At 43.0% G+C, this 15566-nt stretch overlaps 1 protein-coding gene across 4 annotated transcripts in view; it reads right to left on the minus strand.

The window, feature by feature from the left end:
• SLC9A9 (solute carrier family 9 member A9) overlaps positions 1-15566 on the minus strand; it is a 690054-nt gene that overhangs the window by 571464 nt on the left and 103024 nt on the right. For all 4 annotated transcript variants that reach the window (XM_083178000.1, XM_083177999.1, XM_083177998.1 and 1 more), the window contains exon 5: positions 3971-4086. In XM_083178000.1, the coding sequence (XP_083034126.1) occupies positions 3971-4086 (116 nt within the window). The remainder of the gene's footprint in view (positions 1-3970; positions 4087-15566) is intronic.

Below are 15566 nucleotides of genomic sequence, written 5' to 3' on the forward strand. Positions count from 1 at the left end.
CAAAAGCCTACACTTTACCATTCACAACCATGGTTTATTCCTTTACAATGTTTAGTAGTATACTGCAGAGGCGTAACTCTGGGAGGCAATGGAGTCATCTGCTGCCGGGCTCCTGCTCCCAAGGGGGCACCTCTCCTCCCCTGCGAGAATAAATCAGTAAATTGAGAACTGTCACCTTAAAGTTCTTAAGGTGACTGCCAGATGGCTGTGCCAAAGTAACTTACTGGTGGATCCATTACTTTATTGAACATTGTACATTGTGCTATAGTGCCAGCTGGGCAGTCTACAGCTAAAGTCTCCATCACACGCCATAAGCATTGGAGCCTACATGCCAATTGTATAACCTTCATCACATGCACTTGGGCAGTATGACTGGTGAGGCCCTGAATACATAGAGAAGTGTTTAGGAGCATAACAAGGGGAGCAAGGGGAGTGTATTAGCCTAGGGCACCTGGAATCTTTAATAAGGCCTGGATTGAAGGGAAATCTTGTGTCATAAAGGAACTTTAGTTTTTGTGACCGTCCTAAAATCAGATATCTTTAGTACAGGCATGTCCAAACTATGGCCCTTCAGCTGTTGTGAAACTACAAGTCCCATCATGCCTTGCCACCGTTTTGCTATTAGGTAATGCTAAAACTATGGCAAGGCATGCTGGGATGTGTAGTTTCATAACAGCTGGAGGGCCACAGTTTGGACATACCTGATTTAGTATAAATCATTCTCCCTCTGCTTTCACAGATGCACTCTTTAGATTTATCATTCACACATCTCCCTCAATAGCATTCTTTAAGATCTTAAAGGGCATGAAAATGTATTGATGTGCCCACTCGTGCACTCTCAAACATCAGCATCTGCATACATACATACATACATACATACATGGTGCTCACAAATAATAGACCATCTTATAGCCATGCAGAATCTGAGACACTGGTGTCACATTTTCTGCTTACAAGACCACAGATGCTGGCTAAGTCAGACCCCGTAAATAGTTGCAACCCATCTGTGTTTTTGCCGCCATTTCCCCATTACCTTCATCAACTGGTCCTGGAATGTCAATCACTTTGAGAAGACATATTCACTATGGGCCTTATTTTGGTTCATTCTTTCTGACAAAATCCTTCTTAGATGGACAAAACCATGTGCACTGCAGGGGGGGGCAGATGTAACATGTGCAGAGAGAATTAGATTTGGGTGAGTAATTTTGTTTCTGTGCAGGGTAAATACTGACTGCTTTATTTTTACACTGCAATATAGATCTCACTTTGAAGTAAAACCCCACCCAAATTTAATTCTCTCTGCACATGTTACATCTGCCCCACCTGCAGTGCACATGGTTTTGCCCATCTAAGAAGGATTTTGTTAGAAAGAATGAACCAAAATAAGGCCCTATGAGTGGCATTACTAAGGCACCTTTACTGTATGTGTGTACGGTGCAGGGGTTAAAGTGAGGGGGAACCGGGTGTAACTTCCACCACCTCTAATGGTGAGGTAGAACATTTTAACCTCCACATTGGCAATGCACGGTAATTCTCACAGAAAATAATTCTAGTATGCAGGGGGATGGAAAAAACCGTACCACTGGCCCTGTCTCTGCCTAATGGGGGGAGGGGTAATTAGGTGGCGTAGAGAAATGAGTTCCCCCACCTCTGCATGACCACTTTAAGCCCTGGTGCAGTGTGACCGCGATGCATGCTCAACCAGCTGATAATTGCTCAACTGCGTAAATATCAGTATTAAATAAATCTCTGAATCAGGCCCACTCATATTTAGTACCATTTCTTACATTTGTATTTACCATTGTCATGCTGCCATGAGGGGCCACTCATGGTCCTTGCCGGAGACTGAAGTCCCAGCAGTCTCTCCGCCCTGATAGCAGCCATGCATCAAATTGTCAGTTTTTTGCAGCTTGAAGGAAATCACCAACATTTTTTCCATTAATGTGCTGGTTTATAGCACTGTGTAACTACCATAGGTGTAAGGAGTTCAGCTGCTATGGGGCCCACCATCCCTGTCAAAGTAACATGAGCTATATAGATTTTCACCATTGAGTGGTACATAAGGGCCCTTACAAACTTTTGCTATGAGGCCTACAGACAACTAGTTATGACACGGATTATTACAGTCTTAGATGCATATAAAACATTTGGAATATGCCAAGTTAAGAGGCACCAGCTTGCCCCTGCTCAAAGGACCCTCTGGCCAACTGATCAGTCTGCCTTTACATTTCTGCGCTACTAAATTTTAGTGCAAGCCTCTGCACAAGTGGCAGGTAAGACAATACCTTAAGCTAGAAGTCCAGGTAGTGTATGCATACAGGCTTCAAGGTTGGAACATGAAAAACAAGACCCAGTGGTCTATGGCAGGCGAAACATGGGGTACAGATACCAGAAGACACATACTAATAGGTTATTTGCTCACTCCCCAGCAAATATAGGGTAAAGATTTTCCTGTACATCCACTGGCGAATTCAAAGTCCACTTACACTAATTGAGACTGGTGTATGTTAAATCTTCAGAATAAAAGTCCTTTCATCTAAAAGAAACTCAAAAGGATAGACCATAGTGCAATATTGCCTGAATAGTGGGATAAATGTATTATTCATCAATTCACTCACATTTCCATAATATAAATGCGTATATATCAAAGGGTATCTTTTTCTTTTCCCCTTGGATGGGTCTTCCTTTAAGAATTTCCTATAAAGCTCGAAAAAAGTGTATATAGTGCAATACTGTTTTTTTTTTTAATAACAATTTGCATTTATTGAATACACTCACATAGACACAATGAAACAAGCATGTAACCCCTCAGGGTAAAAGAATCCTTATACTGTGCCAGATAGACGTCACCTCATCTGCGGTAATCCGACCAGTGGTGTGTGCAGGAACGGTGACAGAGAATCATGCAGCCCCAGTGAAGGATCCATTCGGTGGTGATCACAGTGCTCCCCAGCAAAGACAGACGGGTGCCAGACGGGGTCTCGACAGTCGGGTTCCCGACAGTCATTTACCCAATGTCGGGATCCCGACTGTTAAAACACTGACAGACGGGTTCCCGACGGCCACCAGCTATTCTCCCTCGTGAGGGAGAATAGAATAGATGGCGAGCGTAGTGAGCCACTGTGCCCGCAATGAGCTTTGTTGCGCTTGCCATGCTGTCTGAGTCCGGCCAGTCGGGATCCCGACGTCAGGCTAATAACTGTCGGGATCCGACTGTCGGAACCCTATACCACACCCAAGACAGACACAGTACTTGCTTGGGATTGAATGCTTGAGCAGAGGAATCTGAGCAAGAGACTTGTCATCATCCTAGTTGTCTTCAAGGCAGTCAAGCTTATCATGTAATTTTAAGGTTGGATAAACCTACACTCTACAAATTGCACTGTATTTTTTTTTTTTACCTTTTTACAATCAACTGACAAGAAGCTTGAGGAATGAGAGGTGAAGATTATGTATACATATGCTATTATGATGTATTTTATATCATGTAAACATCAATGCTTTACAAAGACATTTATTTCTATCTAAACCAAGATCAAAATATATCACTTTTTACCTTTGGTTAGAGACTAGAACTTTGGATACATACTGTAATTAAAGTAAACCAAAAAGACAGACAGATGCTTTAAAAGAGGTATATTATATATATAGTCCTTAAGAAATTGCTGTGCGGCAGGCTATTGCAGCACAGTTATGGATCATTGATGACAAAATGACTGTACATTGGACACTGCCTTGTGCCATTGGTCATGTTTACAGGCGTTTACAAATGATCTCACAGCATAAAGACCTTCACAAATAAAAAATAAAATACAGTATAAAATGAACACATTTTTCACAACATTTGAAAACTTCCCAAAACATAATTATTTCCAAAATAAAAGTGAAAAGCTCATTTGCAAAGAAGCGCTGAAGCTCAGCTTTTTTTTCTGTTAAGGAGAATATCACATATTCCTGTGAAGATAATTACCTGGATCTGTAGCAGACATCAAAGAGCCAAAAAATAAACAGTCAGTGAAGTGAAAGTCACCGGTCTGAATTTGTCCCAGCTGTATCATTGCTTTAACAAAGCCATACATTATCAACCTGTTAAAGAGAGATATAGAGTCACCCTCTGTTCAGATCATTTGTGGAGCATTTACAATTGTTCAAACTTTCCTGGGTTCAAGCAAAAAGATTATTTCAAGGCACAAATCTTTTTTTAAAGTGGACTTTTTGGCTGCCCTCTGCGGGAGAGGACAGCCAGTTCAGTGAGGCGGGGGGGGGGGGGGGCATCGCTGGGAGAGAAAAAGAGGCGGTTTGGGGGTGGAGCCACGGAGGAGCATGTCTAGAGTGATCGCGTCTTAGCCCTGCCCCCACCATGCAATGGCGGTATTTCAGGCATTGCACTGCGGGGGCAGGGCTAAATTGCAGCAATCGCATCATCTGACCTGGGTTCGGGGGGAAATTGAGGACAATTCGGGAGGGTTGCCCCCCTTTCCGGGGCCAGTAGGGGATCCAATTTCTGGGACCCTCCTGGCCATTCTGGGAGGTTAGGCAACCCTGATCGACTAATAGTATCAGCCATATCCATGTACTGAATCAATATTCAAAAGGTGCACTAAACAAGATATAGCTGGCATCCTGATGGACGGTGATAAAAACAGAAATATGTTGACATGCACATTTATCCAGCAAAGAAATCTATTATATTTGTTTCCTTAATGTCCTAAATACTGCAGAAGACATTGCTTGTTGTAGAGGCCCCTCACTAAAGTGTGTGTAAGGCCTACACTTTGCCCCAGTTCGCAGGTGTTTGTCTTATGCAGAATCCATTTTGTTTCACCATGACTAATCAAAAATGATCTTAAAATGGTGTGAGGATTGAAATATTACTGTAATAGCTGAATGCTCTAGACAAGTTGTTTTTAGTATACGATTAGGAATGTGATATTGAAGGTACAGTGACCAGAGCAGCCAGCCAGTCTGAACATCTTTTGGCCGAAAGCGAACAACCAGATAACAGGGGTACGCATGCATAGACCCCAAGGCCATAGAGGCAACATTGCCAGGTTTGTCCTGGGAACAGGAGGATGGGTGAATTAATGACAGAATTATGACTAAAGGCAAAGCTGGCCAATAAGACACAATACTTATGAGTAAATAAATAATTAAAGTGAATACAGGTATAAATATTGGAGAGAAAATGTGAGGGGCTAGGCAGTTGAGGAGAGGGGAAGTCACACTGGAAGGAGGGCCGGTGTCTATACGTATGTATGAGGTTTTTGGCTGATTACAGTCCCTGTTAGGTTTCCATATTGATTTAGAATTATTGATGAAGTATTACCAAATCAACTATATGTTTCTTGTGTTGGTCTGCATTTGCAAATACTGTAATTAAGCTATCTTTTAAGTAAAGCATTGTCATTCATTTTTACAAGTTTGTGTTGGTGTGTAATTATTTCAGCGTTTGCCATTATATTTAAAGGTTATAAAAACTTAGATACAAGAACACTTTTTCAATGGGATCCGGGCATCAGAATATCACACCGGAATCTTGACACCTGTCAGAATGGCATTACGGGAATCCTGACAGCCGTTATCTTGACAGCTGGAATCCTGACAGCTGGAACCCTGAATGCAAATATGCTAGGAAGGGCTAGAGTTAGGCTGCGGAGGGTGGGTTAGGCATAGGTGGTGCCACAGTAAAGGGTAGCTATTGTACATAACGTTTCTGCGATCTCCCTTCTGTATAGAAAATGTCAGCAAATACTGTAGTATTGTATAATATTATTTTATATAATATTGGGCCTGAATCAGAGATGGGCACAGCATATTGCTGCTGTGTTTATAGACGCAGCAGCAATGTGTAAAAATGCGGTACTTGTTTAGTTTCACGGCGGCAGATAAATCGCATGCGATTGCATCTCATGTGATGCGATGTGATCGGATGCGATTTGATGCTATTGTGTACCTGTTCACAACTCCACTATCCACTACGCATGGAGTTAATTTTATATAGTGTGGCGAGCGCAGCGCAGCCCAAAGCATGGCGAGCGGACGCGGTTTATTTTACATGTATTACGCGTCCCCTTGCGGGGCTCGCTGTGCTCAGCAAGGAATACATGTAAAGTAATCCACATCCACTCGCCACGCTTCGGGCTCAGTGCCACACTATATAAGATAAACTCCGTGCGTAGTGGATAGTGGGGTTATGAACAGGTACAAAATCGCATCCGATCGCATCGCATGCGATATCACATGTGATATATCTGCCGCCGTGTAACTAAAGTACCAAATATGCTAATAATGGAGGAGGAATCTGTGGGAAAAAAGTCACCTCCTGCCAGCATCTACGATCCAGGTGCTAAATAATCAGATCACCATCACAAGCATTGGAACAGGAACTGTTCGGTACAAGTGCAGTCCACCCACCATCGGAGATGCACCCAGAACCATTGGGCTTGAATCAGGTCCATAGTATTTATTAACATTAATCTCATTTCTTTACATACAGTAGTCACAGCATATTCCATTGTGCTTTACAATTGGGAATATAATATATATCTTTTAAACCCAACTCATATAAAAGGTAGCCATTTTTTCTTCAGCAAGTAAATTAAATTAAAAAGACAACTACTGTATTTTACAAACAAACACAAATGCTCTATAAACCGGTTGTAAAATCCCAAACATAAACCGATTTCAGGAAATGGTGCACAATCTCTTAATACCACCTGGAAGGCATCTCACATTAATAGACTGAGCTGTAAATGTTCAATGTAACAATTGATTATTGTAGCAAAAGAAGGGCAATCATATTACTGTAAGTCAGTTTGTAATTTCATAAAGTCCAACACATTGATCGTTTAGTCCACTTACATAAATAAACAATGTCTTTGTTGGGGGTACTTCTTAAATTAAATTTAAGTAGGTAGGAAAAAATCTTATTACCATATGTGGATAACAAATATTGTCTATGGTGTTATAGTAATGGTGTGAGGCTAAAATGAATTTAATATTATTTATTAAGTTATTTATATAGCGCACACATATTCCACAGCGCTTTACAGAGAATAGTTGAACATTCACATTAGGCCCTGCCCCAGTGGAGTTTACAATCTATTCTGGTTGATTTGGTCCTCCGCATGCACGGAGGACCGATGTTTTGGTTGTGCGCATTTCTGCACATGTGCAAGTGCCGGATGCCTGTGGCCACGGCCAACAGAGTGTTCGCCGGGCGCACGTACTCAAGACTGCATGCGGGGGGCGTGGGTGGGGCCGGGGGATACGCCCAGTGTTTCATGGGCGTTCCAATGGGGATCATCCTGTGATGCTGGTGCGGGGGGCGGGCAGCCAACATTACCGGATGTCAGCTGTCCACCCAGTTCCTGTAGAGCGTGCAAGCAAATCAAAGTGACCTGAGAAGAGTCACTTAGTTATGCATGCACCTTCCACATCATTTTATAGTCGGCGACCATTGAATGATGTGGGTGTTTCCCCATAGGCTGCGCATGGATGATTATGCTAAACATCCATTTGCAGCCGTGAGGGGGAATTCGCCCTGCAAATGGGGGGGCAGTGCCATATGTGAATGGCGAGTGGGCGAATAATGAGACGCAGCACTGCGAATGAAGTAACGCTGCGTGTCAACCAAAATAATCCCCTATATTCCCTAACACATATACAGGCACACACATTTATTCTAGGGTTAATTTTGTTGGGATCCAATTAAAATACCTGTATATTTTTTGGAGTGTGGGAGGAAACCAGAGTACCCGTAGGAAACCCACGCAAGTACGGGGAGAGTATACAAATTCTGCACAGTTAGGGCCATGGTGGGAATCATACCCAGGACCTCAGTGTTGTGAGGCAGTAATGCTAATAATTACACCATCTCTGCTGCCCCAAAGATATTTTTATATTGACAATTGATTCCTTATAAAAAGGAAAATTCTCCCCCAATTATAGGTTTTAGCAATTCAGAATATTGTGTAGACAATTCAAATTGTTATAGGGTTACTCCCTTTGAGTTTCTAATGGCTATCTATAATTTATAGCAATTAATTACATGAAATGAACATCTATCAACTTCCCAACTTCTTACTCATGGAACACCACCAATCCCTAACATTATCTACACATAGATAAGGTATGAATTAGAGATGTGCACCGGCCACTTTTCGGGTTTTGGGTTTTGGGTTTTGGGTTCTGATTACCTTGAGGTTTTGGGTTCTAATGGGTTTTGCCAAAACACCTCCTAAGTGTTTTGTGTTTGGATTTCTTGGGTTTTGGGTTCTGATTTTTTTGTTAAAAAAGCATAAAAACTGCTAAAATCGCAGAATTTTTTTTTTTTTTGCTCCTACGCTATATTAACCTCAATAACATTCATTTCCACTCATTTACAGTCTATTCTGAACAGCTCACACCTTACAATATTGTTTTTAGGGCAAAAGGTTGCACCGAGGTAGCTGGATAACTATGATAAGCCACACAAGTGTGCGGCACAAACACTAGACTGATATGGCACACTTAGCATACCCTCTAGGCTGATACTGCACACCTAGAATTACCCCTGGACTGATATGGCACAGGTAGCATCACCCCTGGACTGATACGGCACATTTAGCATCACCCCTGGACTGATATAGCACACTTAGCATCCCCCCTAGTCTGATACGGCACACCTAGCATCACCCCTGGACTGATATGGCATGCTTAGCATCACCCCTGGACTAATACAGCACACTTGGCAGCACCCCATGAATTATACGGCAGACTTGGCTTACCCCAGGAATTATACGGCACAGATGGTGGCACCCCTGACCTTATACAGCACACATGGAATTATACGGCACAGATGGCGGCACCCCTGGACTGTTACGGCACACATGGCGGCAGGCATGGAATTATACGGCAGACAAATTCCTGCAGTAAAAATAAAAATGTGTATTCTTTTAATTATAAAAATGAGCAGCACACCTTACTTAGCAACACCCCATAAATTATACAGAACTCTTGGCTCACCCCTGGACTACAGTGCATTTAACAGCCCTTGCAGTAAAAAAAAAAAAACACCTTAATTTTATTTTCATTAAAAAAAAAGGGCAGCTCCCCTGGTCTGATATGGGACACATGGGGCACCCCTGGAATTATATGGCACACATGCGGGCACCCCAGGACTGATACAGGACACATGGGGGCACCCCTGGACAAATACAGCACACATGTGGGCACCCCTGGATGGATATAGCACACATGTGGGCACCAATGGACTGATAGTACTGGTAGCCAGTGGAAACAGCAGATTGGAATTATATACTGCAATAAAATACTGGTAGCCAGTGGCAACAGACTGGAATTATATACTGCGATAAATACTGGTAGCCAGTGGAAACAGCAGACTGGATTTTTATATACTGTGATAAATAATACTGGTAGCCAGCGGCAACAGCAGACTGGAATTATATACTGCGATAAATACTGGTAGCCAGTGGCAACAGCAGACTAGAATTATATACTGCAATAAATAAAATACTGGTAGCCACTGCCAGTGGCAACAGCAAACTGGAATTATATACTGTGATAGGTACTGATAGCCAGGGGCAACAGCACACTGGAATTATATACTGCAATAGGTACTGGTAGGCACTAGCCAGTGGCAACAGCAGCAAGATACAATATTTATTTTGTGGATAGTTACACTGGTAGGTAACACAACAAGTGGCGTCAGCAAACCGGAGTTATTTACTGCGATATATGTAACGGCAGCAGTGGCAGCAAACTGGATACCCAGATATCAGCTGGTTGTTGTCACTAGCCAGTGACAACAGCAGCAAGATACAATATTTATTTTGTGGATAGTTACACTGGTAGGTAACACAACAGGTGGCGTCAGCAAACCGGAGTTATTTACTGCGATATATGTAACGGCAGCGGTGGCAGCAAACTGGATACCCAGATATCAGCTGGTTGTCACTAGCCAGTGACAACAGCAGCAAGATACAATATTTATTTTGTGGATAGTTACACTGGTAGGTAACACAACAAGTGGCGTCAGCAAACCGGAGTTATTTACTGCGATATACAGATGGAGCAGGGCTTGTTATTGTTGGCGGAGCGCCAGGACCGTGTCCCTGGCGATCCGCCAGCAATCTGGCGCTCTGGCTGAATGAGACGCTCGTGCGTCTCCCACGCACGAGCGTCTCAATAGCCGGGCGGCGAGGCGGCGCGGCGGGTGCAGTCCTGCCCGTCTCCAGCTTCAGGGAGACGGGCAGGGCTGCGGGGGGCTGCGGGGGGGCGGTGTGGACCGGCGGGGACCCGGGGAAGCCGGCGGGGACCCGGGCAAAAGCTCCGTCGGAACGGGACGCGCGTGCACCTCGTGCACGCGCGTCCCCTTCCGACATACAGATGGCGCGGGGCGGGGGATGGCGGGTGGCGAGTCCTCCGCCATCCCCAGCAAAGACAAGCCCTGCGCTATCTGTATGTAACGGCAGCAGTGGCAGCAAACTGGATACCCAGATATCAGCTGGTTGTTGTCACTAGCCAGTGACAACAGCAGCAAGATACAATATTTATTTTGTGGATAGTTACACTGGTAGGTAACACAACAAGTGGCGTCAGCAAACCGGAGTTATTTACTGCGATATATGTAACGGCAGCAGTGGCAGCAAACTGGATACCCAGATATCAGCTGGTTGTCACTAGCCAGTGACAACAGCAGCAAGATACAATATTTATTTTGTGGATAGTTACACTGGTAGGTAACACAACAAGTGGCGTCAGCAAACCGGAGTTATTTACTGCGATATATGTAACGGCAGCGGTGGCAGCAAACTGGATACCCAGATATCAGCTGGTTGTCACTAGCCAGTGACAACAGCAGCAAGATACAATATTTATTTTGTGGATAGTTACACTGGTAGGTAACACAACAAGTGGCGTCAGCAAACCGGAGTTATTTACTGCGATATATGTAACGGCAGCGGTGGCAGCAAACTGGATACCCAGATATCAGCTGGTTGTCACTAGCCAGTGACAACAGCAGCAAGATACAATATTTATTTTGTGGATACACTGGTAGGTAACACAACAAGTGGCGTCAGCAAACCGGAGTTATTTACTGCGATATATGTAACGGCAGCGGTGGCAGCAAACTGGATACCCAGATATCAGCTGGTTGTTGTCACTAGCCAGTGACAACAGCAGCAAGATACAAAAGTGGATACACTGGTAGGTAACACAACAAGTGGCGTCAGCAAACCACAGTTAAAAATTTAATTACTGAGTCTGCGATATCTAACGGCAGCCAGTGGTGTCAGCAACAACAACAACTTAATTATTTTTTTTTATATTTTTATATATTTTTAATTTTTTTTTATTTTTTTTTATATACTCTGAGAGGTAGGTACAAGGTAGTGGCACTGGCAACAACAGAGGTGACTGCCTGGTAGGTGTTTACAACCATATAACAGGTAGCCAGGCAGCACAAAAACCCTCTCTGGCAGCACAATAAAAATTATTAAACCCCCCTCTGTCTGTAGTATTCTGTAGCAGGCTAGCAGCAGCAGTGACACAATTAGAGATGAGCAGGCTATAGCAATATAGAAAGAAAACCCCCTCTGCGGCAGTACAATAAACCCCCCTCTGTCTGTAGTATTCTGTAGCAGCAGCAGTGACACAAATTACAGATGAGCAGGCTACAGCAATATAGAAAAAAAAATCACTCTCCAGCAGCACAATAAAAATGATTAAACCCCCTCTGTACTTGCAGCTCTTTAGCAGCAAGCAGCACAGTGACACACACAACGCTCCAGCAAACCCCCCTCACGGAGCAATAAATAAAACCCCCCTCTCTGGCAGCACTGCTGCCTGCTCTGCGTCGCCCCACAGAATGAAGATGGCGGCGGCGGGTCCCGGCTTTTATGTAATCCGGATCTCGCGAGAATCCGACGTCACCAATGTGACGTCGGGCCTCGATTTCGGCTCCGGGCCTGCGCGGGAGTCCGCGGACGTCCTGGATCCGGATTCGGATTCAGGACGTCCGTGCGGATCCGGATCTCGGAGATCCGGACCCGCTCATCACTAGTATGAATATTATCATGGGTAGTTGGTCAATATTAATAACCCCTACCTACCTTGGATACCTGCTACAGTTAACTGACATATTGTGGCAAACTAGGAGGAGTCTAGTGCGGAAACTCATCTCTTCTTTCTCCATAAACTATTTCTCTGTTAATTTTTTTTTTTTCAATACTGTTAATTGTGATCCCCTATTTCGTTATGCCTACAAGTTTGCCAATTACGTTTTCAGGACTAAAAACCTAATTCATGGGGTAGATCTACAGAGGGGCCCTCAAGAAACTTTTTTTTTTAAATGAGTGAATTTCTGAACAAAATCAATAAAACAAATGTAAGTGTTTGTTTTTAAAATAAATTATAGAATAATCACTGTCTCACTTGTGCATTTTAACTATGGTTATAGCATAACACCATGACAAACAGGCTTTAGTACACATCCGTGATGCATGTCACACTCACTTAGTACTGCAGTAGCTGCCGGGAGTTGTAGTCTAGGCTATCGCACGGATGTGACTGATCTGTGCGATCTTCAGGGTTGCTCGTACTTGGCTGCGGCAGCCAAATACAAATTACTTCACCAGCGGGAAATACGAATCATACTAATACCTTTGTAAATGTGCTGAGTACACATTTACAGAGTACAGTAAAAGAACGGCCAACCGCGAACGATCCTGTCTGTACCCGTTCATAAAGCGGATCGGCCATGATCGGCCTTCTTAGTAAATCTCCACCATAGAGAACAGATCATGAGGGCAATCCTTGCTATGCTTCTGGCCAGTGTAGTGTGGACATATATAAAACATGTAGGTTTGCTTGATGTTTAATCTCCCCATATAGTCAACACACAATGGGGGTATGGGGTCAAAGCGTGGACAGATACCAAAGGTTACTGAAAGTTTTATTGGGTGTCATTTTGTATGTTTAATCATATGAAAGCATTATCAGTGGAAACTTGTATCCTCATGAATAAAAAAACTTGTCGACCATTTTCATGTTGACGTTAAGCACAGTCTACCTTTGAAATGTCGACCTTTTGTATGCTGAAGTATCATCAGGAACTGAGTCACACATACAGTACTTGCAGAGAGATTGTGAAAACACCACCCATGAGCGCAGCGTTGAAGAAGGCCATCTGAGGAGCAAACACATATACTCTCAACTGGCCCTGGGGAACCTTACCTGAAAATGCATGTAGCCAAAGGAATCATTGTGCTTTATAATCAATATAGGGAAATGATCCCATCTAATTTTTGTTTTGATCAGTAATTCAGATTTTTCCAAGTACATAAAAAAAACATAATGTGGGAATATCAATGAGAGTTAGCAACACAGGCATATTCATAATGGATGCAGACACTACCCCCTGAACCAGGGGAGCCCACAGTGCACGCTCTACACCCATTTATTTCAATACTAACCCTCCAGAGTCCCACATCGCTGCAGAAAACACCCCCAAAACAGTACAGTGGCTATTTTCCCGGATACTTCAGCATACGAAAGGTTGACATTTCAAAGGTAGACTGTGCTTAAGGTCAACATGACAATGCCAGCTCTGACTTGGGTCCCCTAGAGTCCTTAGTGCCCAGAGTCTACAATGCTGCCAGGGGCCCCAGGTGGAGTCTTCACATGTCCCTCCTCTGTAGATACGCCTCTGGATCGCAAGTGCGCGTTCAGATGTGTTTTATAAAGTGAGCCTTCATTTCTGGAACACTAAATGTATCACAAGTGCGGTTATACACTGCTAACCCCTTTCTGGTGCGTACTAGTAAAAATATAAACCTATAGATTATAAGACGTTAAAATATATAAATAAATAATTGCAATGTTCATTATGACGGAAAGCTTAGTACATAATAATAAATACAGTACTATCAGTCAGCTGCATTGAAGAACAAGTAATGCAGAACACTGTAAGATCTGTTAGGGTAAGTGTGGTGATAAAAGGGCATGCGGCCAATATGCCGGCGGTCGGAATCCTGGCTGTCGAAATACGTCGCCGGAATCCCAACCGCCGCAATGCCGGCACTTTTCGTCCCTCTGTGGGTGTCCACGACACCCATAGAGGCTGAATAAAATAGTGTGCTGAGCGTAATGAGGCACCGGGCCAGCTGCATGGCGAGCACAGCGAGCCCGCAAGGGGGGTGTGATCCACGCCCCCCCCCCTTGTCGGCATTGCTGTGGTCGGGATTCCGCCGTCTGTATTTCGGACGACGGGATTCCGACCGCCGATAAAAGGGTTATAGGATGCTTTAGAATATGTGAGGATTGAATGATGTGCACAGAAAGCTGAATGGTGTCTAGAGTGCAATTATTTGATTAACTGTATGTTTTAACTGTATTTTTTAACATATTCCTGAAATTGATTTAATGTGCGGCACTTTTAAAGATTAAAGGGAAACATGCAGCCTATGGCATGTACTGTATTAGGTTTTCTACTGCCAATGTAAACATTTTAAAACCCAAAGAGAGTACAATATATAGACCAAAATAATGAGGAAGAAACCTAATAGAACTGTTTCAATTATGTTTGAGAACAATATTTGTTACTCCCCACTCTTGGCACCATTTAATAAGACATAACACCTTTAAAAGTACTTATAGGGGTTCTGTCCTGCACATACTTTTCAACAGTAATAATAGATTACTGCTTTTCGCTACTGTCTAACTAAAGTCTTATTTATTGGAGTTAGCAGTACAGTCCCCACTACTGGCAATGGCGAGCCAGAAAAAGCCTTTCTGCCTTCAGCAAAGTCCTCTAGGCTAGGACATACAGTATGTACACTGTGCCTGTGGACTCTCCCTTATATAATAGGGCCACTTTTTCTCAATGCAGATTCACCAACAAAACTCTCTCTCTGCACATGTTGCATCTGCCCCACCTGCAATGCTCATGGTTTTGTCCATTTGAGAAGGAATTTGCCTTTGTGGGTGAACCAGAATAACAGATTATATGTAGAGCAATATATACAGATTAAATCAATTAATTTTAACTAAATACAAAAAAATTCAATCATATTAAGGTCAATGAGTAAAATACCATTTAAACGAAAAGTAAGTAAATCACTTTTCAAATGTATTACAGTCACATTGACAGTCATGATGCTTTACAAGGGTATTTGAAGTTCAGGGTTGTACAGGAAGTCAACAGCACATTAGACTAATAATCCATCCAAAAGATCCTTGCTGCCGAATTTCCTGAGCAATAAACCCTTAACAGAAGAGGATTCTTGTTGAACAGCTAAATCTGCTGATTAACTTCAGTCTCCTCTGCAAACACAAATCAGGAATATTGCTGACAGACTATTTCCTGCGTTAGAACTTCCAAAAGCTCATTAAATATTTTACTCATTCGGTATACTTTAAAAGTCTTTATTTATATGCTGTTAATTAAGTGGAAAAGGAAATGTAATTTAGTAAAAACAGTTCACTTTTAGGAGCGTGCATATATTACTTTTATTATACAGCACCATTAACAAGGCGTATAACTGACATTTCCTCTTATCAGG

This window comes from Crinia signifera, chromosome 3, assembly GCF_055691185.1.
Source record: "Crinia signifera chromosome 3, ASM5569118v1, whole genome shotgun sequence".
Taxonomy (NCBI): domain Eukaryota; kingdom Metazoa; phylum Chordata; class Amphibia; order Anura; family Myobatrachidae; genus Crinia; species Crinia signifera.